This window comes from Lottia gigantea, assembly GCF_000327385.1.
Source record: "Lottia gigantea unplaced genomic scaffold LOTGIsca_75, whole genome shotgun sequence".
In the NCBI taxonomy this organism is placed as follows: domain Eukaryota; kingdom Metazoa; phylum Mollusca; class Gastropoda; family Lottiidae; genus Lottia; species Lottia gigantea.
This window is the reverse complement of record NW_008710508.1, coordinates 1,149,828-1,167,717: the sequence shown is the minus strand read 5'-3', so window position 1 is coordinate 1,167,717 and position 17,890 is coordinate 1,149,828. Positions and strand designations below refer to the sequence as shown.

The 17,890-nt window shown below is 33.3% G+C and overlaps 1 protein-coding gene across 1 annotated transcript; it reads right to left on the bottom strand.

Moving 5' to 3' along the window:
- Positions 1 to 5,676: 5,676 nt before the first annotated feature.
- Positions 5,677 to 17,207, bottom strand: LOTGIDRAFT_221919 (hypothetical protein). The gene is made up of 15 exons (XM_009066342.1): positions 17,106 to 17,207; positions 13,552 to 13,664; positions 12,356 to 12,479; positions 12,051 to 12,147; positions 11,672 to 11,816; positions 11,241 to 11,372; positions 9,545 to 9,629; positions 9,240 to 9,330; positions 8,719 to 8,853; positions 7,356 to 7,425; positions 6,997 to 7,072; positions 6,713 to 6,774; positions 6,500 to 6,580; positions 6,177 to 6,264; positions 5,677 to 5,914 (listed from the first exon to the last, which is right to left on the bottom strand). The coding sequence occupies exons 2-15, from the start codon at positions 13,659 to 13,661 to the stop codon at positions 5,714 to 5,716; spliced, it is 1,497 nt and encodes a 498-aa protein (XP_009064590.1). The 5' UTR covers positions 13,662 to 13,664; positions 17,106 to 17,207; the 3' UTR covers positions 5,677 to 5,713.
- Between the last annotated feature and the right edge of the window lie 683 nt (positions 17,208 to 17,890).

The window sequence follows — 17,890 nt, the reverse complement described above, 5'->3', positions numbered from 1 at the left end:
AAATCAGTGTAATATGCATACTAATATCTTCTATATTCTCCATTGTCTTTAATTTTAACATCGTTACATCAAATGAATTGACGATTCTGTCGTTCTGATATTACGTGATCGTTTTGTTGATTTAACCTTATCAACTGACATCGAACAGTACAGTAGTGCAGATTGGACGGATTCAAATTTCGTCTTCGAGAAACATCTCCGCCTATAGGTGTTCAGTTGTATAACTTACATAGAATCTGGTAATCAGGAAAATCGATCATGTAACATCAAATTGACTTTAATGAATATTTGGTAGTATTTGTGGTATGGATTATTACTATGCACACCAATGTCAACTTAAGTAATCAACAATCAAATGTTCTGTGAAACAGAAGCTTTGTTCACCAAGTGTGGGGAATTGGGAATCCCCTAACAAGTTTGCTAATCTGTAATTTTCGATTGCGTTTTCCGATTCGGATTGTTTATACTTTTTATATTGCCGTCGCCCTGTCTGTCCGTCGGTCGGTCGGTCCGTCCGTCCGTTCACATTTCTTGTAGACGTGATAGAGGCTGCGTTTAAACGCCACTGATTTACCTACCTATCTACCCTTACCTTGAAACAAACTACCAACCACTATTACCTATAGACCTAAAAAGAAATGGACATTTCTTAAACTTGGGTATTCGATCATAACCTGACACTTGACATTATGTTATCAAACATAGTCTACATACGTGTAATTCAAACCTTAATGCTTCCTGTGGGCTTCTATTTTTATCGATTATGCTATGAATCCTCTATATTATTATGTACTTGTGTAATTTTAACAAATCAAACAGTTTACACATATTGTGTAAATTATAATGAATAATTCGTTTCTGTTGTCTTTTTTATATAATTATGTTTGTCGAGCTAATGAGGTCATAGTGGTATAGTAAATATTCATTTTAATTTTAAAACTGTTTGCTTAACATTTTCGAGAATTCACATCACATTATTTATTTCCTGTTGATTTACACAATACCTTCTTTTCTCACAGCAATAAATTACATCGTTCATCACACAAAGACAAAGTAAAATAATTTCTCTCTTAGTTCATTTCGTTTAAAGTCAATCAAAAAGACAATGATGTATTAGATACAGAAAACAAGCCTGGAAAAATGTTACTTTCACAATTCCCGAGTAATTTGAAACATCGATAACCAGTCACAAATCAGTCCAATAAGAAAACCACAGACAGTTTACGCTCTTACAAATAGGATATAATGAGTCTTAAATATGAAATAAATCATTAAAACATCTCAGATCATGAATGGTGAACGTTGTCACGAACAAATGTTTTCCTCTCATTTTTGTTTTTAATTTCCAATTGGATACAGTTATAAATCAATTAGTAAGTTTTTGTAGCCAAGTTTCTTTGTGATCCTTAGAATGTGGCAAAGTCTGAGAAACTCATAACCTATCATTAGTCTCCTGACACAATGTAGTTGACTAGTTGCTTGAAAGAATTTTTTTTCTAAAGAAAGTTTAACATGTCCTGAGCCTATTTCAGTCAAAAACAGTGAGTCAAAAAATCGGAATTTGTTTCAAACTGTCGAGAAAATCGACTTTCATTAGAAATTGACCGGGCAGCGCTTAATAATAAAAATGATAATATAACAATAATAATTTAATCCAACTTGTGAAGCTTTTGAGATGTTGTCATTCCAAAATCAAGAAGATATGCTTTCCGAAATTGTAGCTTTCAATATTTGTAAAGTAGCTAGATATAGCTTATCAGGGTACGACTACGACTAACCTCAAGTAAATTCATGGCCAATTATGGGTTTTGCAAAGTAAGTCCACCGCTTGTTCAGCGTCACCGCTGACAAGTGAAACTGAAGAGTAACTGTAGTAACGCAGTAACAACGTTCAATTATCGATCCCCATAATGCAGATAATGGTCAAACAAACAAATATTACAAGTCATTACGTTACAGCGAATAAGTCACAACAATTTGCAAAACGTTAGTGATGATACGCATGTTTAGGAACGTTTTTAGTGCCAATAAATGCAAAGCATTTAGAAATCCTTCTATTTGTAGCAGGGGGGATTGAATGGCTCCTGAACAGCTATCCAATTCAACTGCCAAGACTTCCCTCAAGTTATGCTCTAAGGAATAAGTTAAACTAAACACGTTTATTAACACTCACATAACTTCAAAAAACGAACAAAATATTTGACAAAGACATTACGAAACATTTACAAATAAACTTTCCCAGCTTATGACGGAACGTTGAGGTTCCCGTAGTAGATTACCAAGAGTCAACTCAGTGTGTGATGGTATAACACACAGTGTGTGCTGAAGGCGATTTTCTGAGTGGTATCTTGCGAGAGTTTGACTTGCCAATACCCACTTGCTAAATCTAACGTACTAAAAAATCGGCACCACCAAGACTATCTAGCATCTGATTAATTTGTGGTAATGGATAAGAATCTTTCCGAGTAACATCGTTCAATTTTCTGAAGTCGACACAAAATCTATGTGTACCATCTTTTTTTTACTAAACAAACTGGACCAGACCAAGGACTTTCACTTTCAACTATTGTATTTGTCTTAAGAATTTTCGCAACTTCTGTTTCAACAATATATGCATGGCATATGGAACTCTTCTTGGTGGTAAATAGCCTTAAGAATTTGCCACGCAGTGTAGTACTGTTTTAGACGTGTCGTCTCTTGCCACTCTTGAACATTATATGCAGAACATTATAGTATACTCACCTCTAGAGCAGAGCTTTACTGTTGTTGGTTTTTTTTTTTTTTTTTGCTAAAAATGTATGACGATGAGCGGTTATTCCGAGTTATCTTTCCTTGGGAGGTATTAGCGTGTGTGAAAACTTTTTTTCTGGAAGCCACGCCTTTTGACCTCATTTGCATATTGCTAAGAGAAGTGTTGAAAATGATATGTCGAAAATGATATGTCGAAAATGATAATACCAAAATGATATGTCGAAAATGATATGTTTAAAATGATAATACCAAAATGATATGTTTAAAATGATAATACCAAAATGATACCAAATGATATGTTTAAAATGATAATACCAAAATGATCTGTAAACGTGTAATTAGTGAGGAAATGACAAAACACATTTGTTTTATCACAATTTACTAAAGCAATATGACAAAGTTGACGATATCATAATATGTATTAGACAATTTAACAGAGCATCTTATTTAGACCCAAAAACCCTCCCATAGAACACAGGTTGGAATTTCATTCTTAGGAACAAGCGGGATGTCACTGTTTTTAGTGAAAAGTATCACTTTTCTTCAACACAACATCCATGCCCAGAATTCCGTTAAGTTTCAAATCTACAACCAAAAATTCATGCTTAAATGGTATATTTAACAATTCAAACTCAGAATTGAATGAATTATAGTTCAAGGCCATTCAAGCAACCGTCGAAAGCCCTAATTGCCTTAGGCAATCCTAAACAGTTTCCATAAAGCTGAATCTATTCCGTCTTAGCGAGACTCTTTACTTCTGGTATATTGCAGTGATTTGTCAAATGATACCAATATTGCGACCTCAATATAGTTCATACTTATGGATACACTTATTTATGCATTTAATGTTTATTGTGACTATTGGTTTTCACGTAATAACGTGACAATAATCGTGTGATAACGTGACAATATTGGCATAGTTCGGGCAAACAAAAGGGATGGGTTGGAGTTGACCTCATAACATACAAGAAAATTGTTAGTTTTTGGAAAAAAATTCAAGGAAGAAAAATATTTCAATGCAACCAAATTGGTTGTGCTATTGCAAGATTTATTCATAGACAGTCTTCGGATTCTCTGCCGAAGGCATTGAGAGACAGGATGTTTCGGTCTAATTTGATAATAACTTATTATATATTCTATCTTTGAAAATTTAAGATACGAGAGGAGTGTGATAATTCAATGTTTCTGGGTTATTGCTATTGATTTAAAAAAGATTGTGGAGAAACTCAGCATAACTGTAACTGTAAAGTGATGAGATATTCAAAATTTTTGAACCACAAATGAATTATGAGGATTTTCATTATGAGAAAATTTCGTTTTGTTATGAAGATATTTAATATATATTTGGTCAATAAAGATTTAGCTTTCATTTCTGACAGCTGCCAATGGACGTATGTTACCTTGACCGGAAAGCTATCTTGTTGGTATATAATTCAGCTTGACCTTTTCCAGATCATATGAGAAATTATACCTAATTCTCTCCTGACAACTGATCTATCATCTTGATTTCACATACCACAAAACACATATTTAGAAGAGATATTAACCTAAATTCGCAATTACATATAAAATTGCACCTATGGTAAAATGATGTAAAATTAGTTAAAAATCAAAAGCTTGGTCTATGCATGGCGTTATGTTTAATGGTTTTTGAAACTGGTATATAGTTTGATTTGCTTATACATTTGACGAAAATGACGAAAATGTATTGAATGTTAAGATGCATACATCCTTCTTAATTTGGTAGGCTACATATACGTGCCATGATTTATTGAAGAGTGATAAAGAAATGGGAAACATTACACTTCTGGTATTATTTTTTTACGGTAAAACAAGAAACTCCATATTTCTAGGAGATGTAATCTACACGGAACTAGCTCAGATTTGTATTTCGGATATACACAATCACTAAATCATTTGCAAAAACAGTCGTAAATTTTCTTGTTATTCTTTTTAAACCGGAATACTTATTAGGCTGAATTTAGATGAGCTTTCGGATAACTATATCTTTTAATGCATTAAGGTAGTAATTTCACACTACGGATATGGAGCAACCATTATAACAGGTCTCAAAGATATATTTGGTACCAGGCTAGGACAAACGTGGTGAAGGTTTTGTACGAAAGCCAGAAAAAGTATCATCACTAATGCTTGCTATGACAACTGGTCCTATTTAAATTGGCTACGCTATTGAGACAAAAAGGCGCTGTCGTGTCTGTCAAGTTAAGAACAAATGATAATGGACCGAAAGAAAGAGGTGTACTTTAAAACATCAAGGGATCTGGTATCTCCTGGTATAACTATACAACAGCTCGAATCCCTCAACTATCCAATAAATCCATAATTTTGAAACATGCTCAGAAGCGTTTTACAATAACTATTTAATTCAATGGATATATATTGATATATAGTGATTATATTCGTAAGTCATGGAACCTGGTTAGTCCAACTGATGAATATACACTTTTTGGTCAGTTTGTGACTTTTTATCTTCATTCTCCATTAATATGAAATATCAAAAGCCATAAATATCTTCATGTTTTTGTCGTATCTATTACATTTAAACCTTTCTTGGTGGACTCTAAGCGAAAAGATCAATGAAGTAATTTTGTTCTGTCATTTGGTTAATTCAACATGTAGTCTATTTCTCTGTAAATATTTGTTACTTTATTGTCTCCGTTCAAGTGGTAATAATAAATTCAGTATTACATCTGTATACAACACTGTACTTGAATTTAATACGTTCAATATCAATTGTTATATGATGACTTATTGTAAGCAAGCCAACTGTCATGGCAGTCAGTTTAACGGTGCCTACTGCACCTTTGTAGGGTGTGACACAATGGCCAAAAGAACAGTCATGTATCGATATAATAGCTATGGGCGGAATAAACATAACCACTTTCCATCAATTAACACAGTGGTAAGAAATAAATATTTTATTAGAAAACTGTGAACATTGTCAAGTTTGTAATTCTGATTTAGAAGGAGATTCGTGAAGTCCTATAGTTTGAACAGCCACATCACTATGATCTATAGATAGTAATGTTGGTATAGATAATTCTGGATTAGGATAATCTGGTAAGGGAGTATAAACTAATACATTTAATATAATAACTAATGGAAATATTTGATCTGTATCAACACGTAACAAAACACATTCCTGAAAAAAAAATTAACCGGAATTATCACTTTCAAATTGACAGTAATAACACAAATGGGCAGAAACTTACTATATATACATATATAGTGTCTCTTGGGAATATGATTAAATTCATGATAATACAACTGTGTAATATCTACTTAACTTTAGTTATTTTTAGAAAAACAAAGCTTTCATCTGGGGATATAGGCCAATGTATTAACTCTAAAAATTAATACAGATGCCTGACAGACCAACATACAGAAGATAAATAGGATAATACCTCATCTCTAGATAATGACAATAATGTTAATTCTGTAGATTTACTCTTTTCTACACATCCGTTTTTATCTAAATTTACTGCAGTCAATCTACAAAATATACAAATAATTTTAGCAAGTTAGGCCTTTGGCCAATTTCATGAAAAAATTCTGCTGATTTCAGTGTTCCACGCATCTGATTAGTTGTTCACTAAAATCAAACAGCCTTATTTCCCAGCCAACAGCAATTTCTAGTATTCAATATGTCTTCAGCAGTTTTTTAGTTTGCAATAATCATTGTCAAAAAACCTTTCTAGACTATTAGTTTAAAAATTAAAATAAATACCTTAACATTATATTCCTCGTATTTTGTAAACCTATAGAGCCAGATGCTGAATTACTACAATTTCTTGTTATAATTATCATTCTACAAGTATAAATTATGTTCATATCTATCATGAATATATTCAAAATAATACACAGTGACATACATATTCAAACAATTTTGTACTATCAATAGTAAAGAAGACGTGCATTTGTGGTTATAACGCATACATACCCATTAACATAAGACAATAATAAGTCAACACCATAATTATAACCAACCCATCTCCAACAATACTGTAAAAAAAAAAAACCATTTTCAGTTCATCACAATTTGTATGTACAGCTACAAGTTCAGGCATAAAGAACTTATGAAAATGTTATTTGATGCTATTATGCTATAACATTCCTCTTGTATCATTAACATCTAATTGATACTCACATTCAAAACAAAATGTAAGAAAACAAAATGGAATTCTACTTCATTTAATTCAAGTTACTTTCGAAAGTAAATAATACCTCTCCACGTTTCAACAATACTCTACCATTTCTTGAACATTCTTTATAAAATAGTTCTTCGTCTACTGCTGTAGGCCTTAAATATGATAATTCAAACTATTAGTGCTAACTATTAACACCAAAGCTCTTCTTCCAAAGAAAAACTGATTCCTCAATCTATGGTTGAGCCCAAAACTAGAATTCTAAATGAGAGTTAATAGCAAGAAATGATATAGGTTATTTATATCAATCACAGTAAGTAAATCAAATTAATAATTTTAAGTATAGTATATTTTAAATTATCATAAACTACAATGTATTAGGAAGAGAAATACTATGCTCCACTATCTATGATAAATCAACTATCATGAAATACTTACCCCTTGTCAATACTTTGTTCTGATTGAAGTCTGTAAAACCATTGATGTTTATAAAATGGATCTAACCAATCTGAAAATTTGTTATATAAAAGACTTCATAAAGCAACTTTCACAATACACAAATTCATTGTTCTAAATAGTCACAATGTCTTTGATCAGACCTTATCTCATGTTGCTTAACCATGTTTCAGATACAACATCTTAATCAGGAAACCTAGGATTCAAGTGATAATGAACTTTATCTTCAATTTCTTGAGTCAAAATTTTAACCCCCCACCTTTTTTTTTACTGTGGCAGGTGTTGATATGGAAACAGAGCAACCCTTTCCAACTGTATTTTTCAACTCCGCATCACTTTTACAGAGTCCAAGAAGCTAAATTTCCAATAGGTTCAAATAGATAAAGTTGGTCAAATGAACTTTAAAGAAAATTTTTAAGACTCACAAATATCTGAATGTAATAATAGTTGATATATTAAAAATAGAGCTCAAAATTTAAAACAATGATCACAGCTGAAATACAAGATAGCTTGCCAGGCAAGGTAATATACGCCCACTGGCAGCTTTGATTTTGAATAAAAATATTTAGCAGTACAGTAACAATCACCAGTATGAAATATTCAACCTTCAGACATACACTTCTTTTGAACTCTTTAGGGCGATAATATTGATCAATTTTTAGCTTGTGAAAACTCTAGAAGGCAAAAATCCAGTAAGAATTATGCCTTTTAGTGTTTAAGAGCTAAATTTGAAAGCGTAAGAATTGTCCCTTCTAGAGTGTTTATAAGCTAAAAATTGAACGCGTTTTCAAGAACAAGGGCAATAACTCATACTAATTATTTTTTCGATTCTTCTGATTTTAAATAGGGTTCATCCTTGGGTGATTACAAACACTCACACCAAATTTCGTCAAGAATTGTGCCTTCTAGAGTGTTTACGAGCTAAAAATTGAACGCGTTTTCAAGAACAAGGGCAATAACTCATACTAAATATTTTTCGATTTTTCTGATTTTCAATAGGGTTTATCCATGGTTGATAACAAGCACTCATGTCAAGTTTCGTTAAAATCCATCAAGAATTGTTCCTTCTAGAGTGTTTACATGCTAAAAATTGAACGCGTTTTCAAGAACAAGGGCAATAACTTATACTAAATATTTTTCGATTCTTCTGATTTTCAATAGGGTTCATCCTTGGGTGATTACGAACACTCATACCAAGTTTTGTCAAAATCCGTCAAGAATTGTGTCTTGTAGAGTGTTTACGAGAAATTGTGGACGGACAGATCGACGGACGGACATGTGTGACGTCAATATGCGCCCCCCATTTCATGTGGGCGTATAAAAATCAATATACCCTAAAACTTACATTCAGGTAAAACACATTCTGTTTTAATAGCTTTTAATGCTGAATTCTCATTAATTACATGTTGCCATCTTACATGTTGAAATACTGGTATATATTCTTTACCTTCTATACATTCTAAATAACATAACTTCTTCTCTGGAATTTCAAATAATGTAATTGTTTAGGTTTTTTTTCATAGATTCTCTATTAAGTTGGTCAGAAAATAAAAAAAATTAAATTTCCTATGTCTGATTCAGGAGTACCATTTTCCAAGGGAGGTAACATCTGATATGCCTATCTAAAATAGACCACAATCACATACAGTGTTGAGCATTTAAAAAATCTTAATAAATCTAGAATATTTCTGAAAGAATAATATTCAAACCTTCCTGGTAAAATTAATCAACAAGCTGGCTGTACACAGTTACTACTATATTGAAATATACAATAATTTAAAATGTCTTAATTGTTGTTTCTGTTTCAAATGGTAATACATAAAAACTACAAGGAGTAACATCTTTTTCCTGAAATTTTTTTTTTACCTTTATAAAATTTTTTGAAGAAATTATCAACCTCTACTAATAATTCTTTACAAGTTCCATCCCATGCTGGATTGTTCTTTAAAAATATCCACTGAAAGAATTAATTGGGGTCCAGATAAAGGAATAAGAAAATAAGAGGAAATGGAAAATATCAACATTTTGCAGCATGTTCGGCAAGATTTTACCAAGGCAGCAAATTCTGGCAACTATATTTTGACTATTTAAAAATAGAAATCAACCCCAAACAAAACCATTATGGACCAGAAGTTTTGTAACTTTGTTCATGTATATTTTGAATGACTTACCTTTCTTAATAAACTATAAACATCCATCTCAACTTGTAATACAAATAAATCAGGATGTGATATCAGTTGAATCATTAACTCACAACTATAAATAATATATATATAGAGATAATAATATAGTCCACATAGTTTGAATAATTCAAAAAACCTCAAGAAAGCTCTATTGGCACTCTATATATTTTCTTTCTTTATTTGTATGATATATACACACAGCTTCAAAGAAGAATATCAGAGAAACTTTGTACTGGTTTACTAAACTAGTGTCCAAAAGAAACGATACCACCTGTTTGCAACGACATAAAAGAAAAACTAAACAATGTAGAAGTTTAGGATTGGTGTTATGCTTTTGAGAAATCCTTTCACAACATCTGTACAAAAATTTAATTTCAATAAAATCTGTACAACCAATATGACAAGCCTTTAAAGATGGGTGGGGTCGAAAAAGAACATTTCGTTAGAGCACTGATCACAGAAACAACAGGAAATGTCACACCACAGGTCACAAAGTCAAGTCAGTAGCGGGTATGTCCACCGTGAGCATCAATACATGCCAGAACACGCCTACGGACTGATGCCGTCAAATGTATGATGACGTTGGGAGTGATGCGTTGCCATTCCTCGAGGAGATATCGTTCCAAGTCCTGGACGTTGACTGGAGGCAGACGGCGACGTCGGATTTGCCGATCGAGGTGGTCCCATAAGTGCTCGATGGGATTCATGTCCGGTGAACATGCGGGCCATGGCAAAACCTGTACGTTGGCGTTGCAGAAGTTCTGTGTCAATCTTGCTGTGTGTGGCCTTGCATTGTCATGTTGGAAAAGGGAGTCCACGAGGCTGTTGCTGAATAAAGGGCACCACAACAGGCCGTAGGATGTCATCAATATAACGCTGTGCATTCAGGTTTCCACGAATTACGACAAGCCTCGTTTTGACGTCACCACATATGCCACCCCAAACCATTAACCCTCCACCTCCAAACGGCCGGACCTGTTGGATACAGTTAGGTATACAAGCTGCCGTCCATCGTTTTTGAAGATGAGGAATCTGCTCTCATCAGAGAACATAACACGTGCCCAGTCCCGCCGTTGCCAACGTCGAACTCGCCTGGCCCAGATCAGTCTGTTGTTACGGTGTCGAGGCGTCAGGAGCGGTCCGTAGTAGAGATGACGTGGCCGGATACCAAACTGCCATAGTCTCCTGTAGACGGTCTGTCGACTGATCCTGTGTCCCAGTGCTGTGGACGTCGCTGTAATACCCGAATGTAATGATCTTCACGGGGCGTGGTTACTCGTGGTCTTCCACTCCTGGGCCTGTCTGACGTCTGACCTGTCTGACGTAACCGCTGCATCAACCTGGTGATAGTGATGCGTGCGCAGCCCAACATCAGCCGTTTTATACAGTTTTTATGCACGTGCAGATCATGCTAGAGAGGGAAATGTCACTTTCATGAAATTTACTTTTTTTCCCGTAAGTGATCACGTGTTCCCGGTATTTTTATCGACTATGCTGTGTTTGGGATGTGCAATACGAATTGGCATGTTTTCATATTAGACAATTCACTTAGTAAAATACAATTTTGAAAATAAGTTGGTATCGTTTCTTTTGGACACTAGTTTATATCAAGGAGCTTTAGCAAAACTTATAAATATATAAATATTGCATTTATCAATGAAATAATTAAAAACCTCAAGCATACCTGATATTCTTTAGAAGTTTAAAATTAGTAGGTGACATTAAATTATGCAAAAGCCAGTCAAAGGAAAGTTTTTTGATATCCATTAAACCATATTGATGAGCTATTTCATAATATTCAACTACAATATCAGTACTGTAATTAATAATGACAATTAGAGTTAGTTAATGAAAGCTTTTAATTGTGTAGACGATGAAGGAAAACTTTTATGTTGCATATATATATATATACGAAATTTGGATACAATGGGTAGAAATTTAATCCAAATAGAGGTATATTTTAATTATTTTTAATTCAAAAACACAGGATATCCTAACAACTTTGTTTCTGATTTTGATGAAACTCCTAGTTCTTATCCAGTTCTTAATTTTACACACTACAAAAATATTTCAAATTAGGTTTGGAAGTCTTCTTTCAGTTTAGTTTAAGCTCACCTTATTGATTCTTTCATAAGTGTATGACAATACTGTATTAAACCTTCTAATTGGAGAAAGGTAGCAGAAGCTAAAACTCCTACAACTTCTACAGGTTTCACCATTATATCATCTGTATACAGAGAACCAAATGCAATTTTAAGTGCTGCAATAAAAGTCATAACCATGATAGATATATGAATTTGCCAATCAAAATTTATCAATTTATAAAAAAGAATAATACAATAAACTAATTTTTAAATATTGCACAAATCGATGAACTGATATTTCTGTTTTTGTTAGATGATAACGCTTGTATCCCGAACCTTCGAAGTGCTTGTCCACTATTATTTTTCAAGAAAATCAGACAGAAAGTATCTTTTCCAGTGCTTAAACATACCCTTTTCATCAATATTTTTATCAAGTATATCAACCTCTATTTCTGTTAGCTCTGATTCTAACCATTTACCATTAAACATACTATTAAAATATCCACACTGAAATAATGCAATATTAAAACATTACCTTTTACCTATCTTTAGAACAATAAAATCTGATATTTCTACATAGATATATGCAAAGACATAAAACATAATTTATAACAATATGAACATATTTCTACATTTTTGAATGATGTAATAAAATATATTTTTATTACAGAAACAGTGCAAAACAAATACAATCAATTAATACTTGTTGACTTACCTGACATAGATAGTGTTTATGAAGGTTCCAGTCTTTCCCTATAGCTTTGATTGTTATATCACTATTTTCCCCATTTATAAACAAAGTTTGAAAGATATATTTTGATGTGGACTTGGTACGTTTCCTGAAAAAGAACTTATTCATACATGTGTAATCTACCTATGTTGTCGGGTTTCTACCGCTTTTGCATGTTGTCTACCGCTCTACCGGCGGGATACCCGATTCTACCGATTTTTGTTTTTTTTTCCTGATCAAATTTTCACGGGACCTACCATTTTCAATGTTCAAATTCTCTATCATAAATCAACAAAATATCTATCATCACTTATTACAAGTCTTTCCATATCTGAAGAACGTCAAAATGGAAGCGGAAAATTCAGTTCGATACATCGTGAGAGTGTTGCAGGAAAAGTATTTAATGATCGCACTGGAGATATTTAAGATGTCATGAATTACACCTTTGGAAAAAGTAACATTCCAGTACATATTATTTACTAAATATTTCTTTCAGAACATACTGATTTTTAATATGATATTACATGTAGGCCTACCGGTACCATTTACTTTAGACGGCTGGGATCATGCTTGCTTTCTTGTTTTCAAACATCATTTACCTTGACATTATTTTTGATTCAATCAATACTGAAGAATGATAACATCAAATTTTTTTTGGGCCCCTAAATTTAAAATATCAGGCACTATTTCTAGAATTATCCATAATTATAGATTGTTAATTTTAACTGTGTCATGTAGGCCTATGATCAATTTAATTAATTTACAAGGCTTAAAGCTTATTTGAAAAAAAAAAAGAAAAAAAGAATCTATTTGGAGTTTCAAATCACGAACTTACGCGCTTTGGAAAAATCTCCCGACTTTTCACCCAATCTCCAGATTTTTCAAGGCAAATCTCCAGATTTTTTTTCCTGACCTGTACACATGTATGCTTATTGTGCAACAAAGTTTTGCTTCGTGAGTTCTTTGCTCCTATGATAATACAATAGGGCCAAGGAAACATACAAGTATGCAAAAGGCATTATCTATGCATTGATTTATTGCCCTCATTTATTTCAAATTAAGTAAGACTATTTCGTAAACTTTATAACAGTGAAAGTTAGTCTATCCTGTAAAATAAAAAAGGTACTTTAGACTTCTTTAGACTTTTTCATCTACGTCTCACTGACTATGAACTTACTTACTTTTTAGGAATATGAAGTGGAGATGAATCTGAACTATCACTGCTATTTTCTCCTTCAACCTCTTCTAGCTTTCTTTTTCTATCAATTGGAGCTGTGTTTGAGTTACCCATACCCTAATTAGACAATAGAAGATAATGAGTTAAAGGGGACTGTCTCCAATCATATAAAGATAGTGGACCACAGCCATATATGCCCACCACGGCATGCGGATGGTAAAAACGAAACATCCATTTTAAGTTTCGGTTGAAAACTAAGAGAGTAATAGCATATTCAAGATTTCGGGGGAATATTTCTGCTTCTAACGGTTGAAAATTGCTAAAATTCGAACTTGATCTTCATTTTATGAATATGTATACACATACCGAATTTCATTTGATTCCATCAAAAAATCAGCTTTTACAAGCAAATGTTGACGGACGGACAGACAGACCAGACCGACAGACAGGGGTGCCGACAATATACGTCCACATATAAAAATACACCCAAGACTAAATCAAAATTTCAAAAAAATTAACCCCCTGTTTTCAAAGCTTGCTGTTCTGTTGAGATGTTAGTCAAGCTTTAAGAACTTCTCAATGCCAGCATGATCTGCACTCTATCCAAGTTCCAAGCCAGCTCTGAGGCTGAACCATTGATGCTATTTCTAAAACTAGGGTTCAAGTGTTTGATCAAGCAAAGCTTGACATAATGCCATTAATAGGGAGTTCTGGTGAATGGTATAGTTCTTTCTTCATACACAAACACTATCAGAGGATTAGTTTCACTAGATCCCAATATTCTAGCTTCCCCCTGTCACAGGGTTGATTGCTGGTTTATCAGCTGACGTCACTGAACACCCTACTTTCAGATATGGCAGCCAAGCTTCCTTCTATTTCTATCAAAGAATTGATTTATGAGGATAGTCGAACGTATGATGGCCTTGAACAAAAACAAATAATTGCATAGTGCATGGGGTCGCATGTATTCATTTGTCAAGACATAAGGATTAACTTATACCATACAGTCTAATTAAAGGAATACTAATACTAGAAATTGACTAGAGTCAGCTCACTGGGCTGGCCCACCACCTATAACCAGGCCCTTAAAGTGATACTAGGTCTTACAATGAACATAAAATTTAAGAAATTGAAACTTGGCCTATAAGAGCATACATTCATCAGCAGATATACCTGGTGTCATAAATTGACACCAGGTTTCACTGATGAATAGTACTCATATTGACCATTCTTGAGAACTTAAATTTTATGTTCATTGTAACTGACCCTATGTCTTTTCAAAATGTACAAAGTTATAGCTAAAATATTCTCCATATGCTAGGTCAGTGCAATCAACAGGTCAAAATTATGTCTATTTCAATTTCGTAATTAGTTAAACACCAGATATTATATTGTGATGGCCAATCCGTATGTTTCGCTGCCAGGTAACTCTTTAGCATGATAATCAACCAATACGACTCCTCTTTAATCTTCATTATAGCAAAGAATTAAACTGTTCCTGTTGTTGACTGAGAACATGACATGCATCCAAAAATGCACCGTAAATCAGTGTGCACACCATCACTGCCATCAGTATTTTCCTATCTTTGGTATTTATGTTGATGATGTAACCTTCATAAAGCATGTTATCATATAAACAGAAGAAGTGCCAGTCTGCATTCATATAAGGGGCAAAAATGGCCATCCCAGGTAAGACAGCTAGCTCGGCTCACTACGACCCCAGACTCGCCTGTTTGGCCAGGCCCTTAGGCTCAGATTCAGAAGAGATATAACTAAGCCTTATACAGTCAGGTAACCTAATTTCGTGCTAAACTATTTTTCATGCATTTCCGGAAAGGATTAATAATTTACATGTGTGAGTGTGACCTCGCATGACCTCCGCATTTGCTTGTTTTGATAAACATGGGTTATCTCTACAATGTCAGTTAGTAGAATGAATTCAGTAGTTTCAAGCAATGTAAAATGTATTAATGTATACTTTGACAAATACAAAATGACGAATGTCACCTATTACCAAACGTTACAATTTATCAGCCAAAATTCTTTATAATCCCTAGCTGTAATTGGAATTCCAAGTGTCGTCTGCTAGAATTTAGTACAGTGAATGAAGTCACGTGATCAACTAGCGGATTCCGTGTCAGCAGAAAAATTCTATGGAATACAAAGCGGGCCATATTCTTATGTTGTTTTAACGACTTTTAGCAATAAATCTCACTACATATCTTATTTTTTCTTTTAAATCATGGTTCTTGGAAGGAATTGTCACTAGTTATAATGAATTGATATCAAAGATAAATACCAAGTTAATTATACCAACGGGTATCCATACCACTTGTTTTTCCTCGACTTATTTATAGATCAAATATTGTACACGAAAATAGATCATAAAGAGGTACATAAGTGAAGTAGCACCACACATGTTGCCGCCGTTGTCAAGTTGGTTACTCATGAAATATGGGTCAAAGTGGGGGATTCACAAAGAAGTCGAAACAAACCAATTTTAATTATTTTGTAGAATATCTAAGGAAACATCTAAGACATAAAAAAAAATTCCATTTTTTTTACTTTGAAAAAATTTGATGTTGAATCCATATATCCACGAAAATAGGTTAAACCACTGTAACTATTTAGTACAGTCGAGTAACCTAATTTCGTGGAAACCTATTATTCGTGGATTTCTGGAAAGAATTAATAATTTACATGAGCGACCTTGCGCGACCTCCGCATTAGTTTGTTTTAATAAACATGGGTTTTCTCTACAATATCAGCTAGTAGAATGAATCCAGTAGTTTCAAGCAAGGTAAAATGTATTAATGTATATTTTGACAAATACAAAATGGCGGATTTCACTTATTACCAAACGTCACCAGTTTTTATCGGACGAATTTCCTTATAATCCCAAGCGGTAATCGGAATTCCAAGTGTCGTCTGCTAGAATGTAGTCCAACGAATGAACTCATGTGATCAACTAGCGGATTCCGTGTCAGCAGAAAATTTCTATGGAACACAAAGTGGACCATATTCTTATGTTGTTTCAGTGACTTTTAGCACTAAATCACGCTACGTATCATATTTTGTCAGTCTCTATTTTTTTTTTAAATCCTGGTTCTTTGAAGGAATTGTCACTAGTTATAATGAATTGATATTAAAGATAAATACTAAAAGAAGTTAATTATACCACCTGGTATCCATACAACGTGTTTTTCTAGACTTATTTATAGATCAAACATTGTACACGAAAATAGGTGACGCATTCTGCCGCCGTTGCCGAGTTGCTTGCTCATGAAATATGGGTCAAAGTGAAGGATTCATAAAGAAAATCGAAATAAACCAATTTTAACTATTTTGTAGAATATCTGAGGAAACATCTGAGACATAAATTTTTTTTTTTCGTTTTTTTTAACTTTGACGAAATTTGGTGTTGAATCCTTATATCCACGAAAATAGGTTACACCACTGTAGATCTAGGTTAGGACATAAAACTCCATACAATTTATTCATTCCAGAACACAATCTCCCTCTCTCCCAACACTGGTCCTTAAAATAAATCTTACTTACTTTTTGCAGATGTAAATTTCAATATTCACAATAGGCCCAAGGCCTACTTGTTATTTTACTTTTTTGAGTTATTTTTGTTATGGTGACATTTTTGACTTCTTATTTTAAGAGTTGGACACCTTCGTTTTACTTCCTTTATAAATCTAATGCTTTGTGTTAATTAACTCTATGATCTCGTGTAACTGTAAGTGTAAGTTTCTTTCTTATATTTTCAAAAGGCCTATAGCTAATAAAAAAAAGTATAAATAGAAGAGAATATATATTTTTTTTTATCAGGTTTGAAATATGCTTAAATTTTGAATCAAACCAAGGTAACAAAGACGAACATGCCCAAGTTATCGAGGGGAGACAATCACTTTGAATCATACACATTAGACTACATAAAACCTTTTCTGAACCTGAGAAAATTGAACATGCTAATTGTGCCCGTGCCTTACTTAGTCGACATTTTTAGTTTGAATATTATTATTACAACATTGGTTGTAATAGCCACATTTTTTTTAATTCATTAATTAATTGCAACATTAGAGACTGATGGTGGCTCACTGTGTCACAATCTGCTTGCTAGTAGCACTTGATAACTTCGTAAGAGTTAATTGATTATTTGAACCTGGCCTTTAAGGAATTCTCTTTTCATTTATACCAAATACACAATAAGAAGCCCTTGACCCATAAAGTAGAGTATATACCGCTACGGATGGTGATTTATATCTTCTGTTCTATTTGTAGGCCTATGCTCCTATCATTTATTAGCCTACATCATGATCTTTGCGACAGTGGAGTTA

Excerpts from the sequence above, each read along its gene's own strand:
- LOTGIDRAFT_221919 (XM_009066342.1), bottom strand. The coding sequence starts at position 13,661 with ATGGGTAACTCAAACACAGCTCCAATTGATAGAAAAAGAAAGCTAGAA. Across the intron at positions 12,148-12,355 it reads ATAAACACTATCTATGTCAG|TGTGGATATTTTAATAGTAT; the intron begins GTAAGTCAACAA and ends GCATTATTTCAG. Across the intron at positions 8,854-9,239 it reads CTTCAAAAAATTTTATAAAG|AGAAGAAGTTATGTTATTTA; the intron begins GTAAAAAAAAAA and ends TTGAAATTCCAG.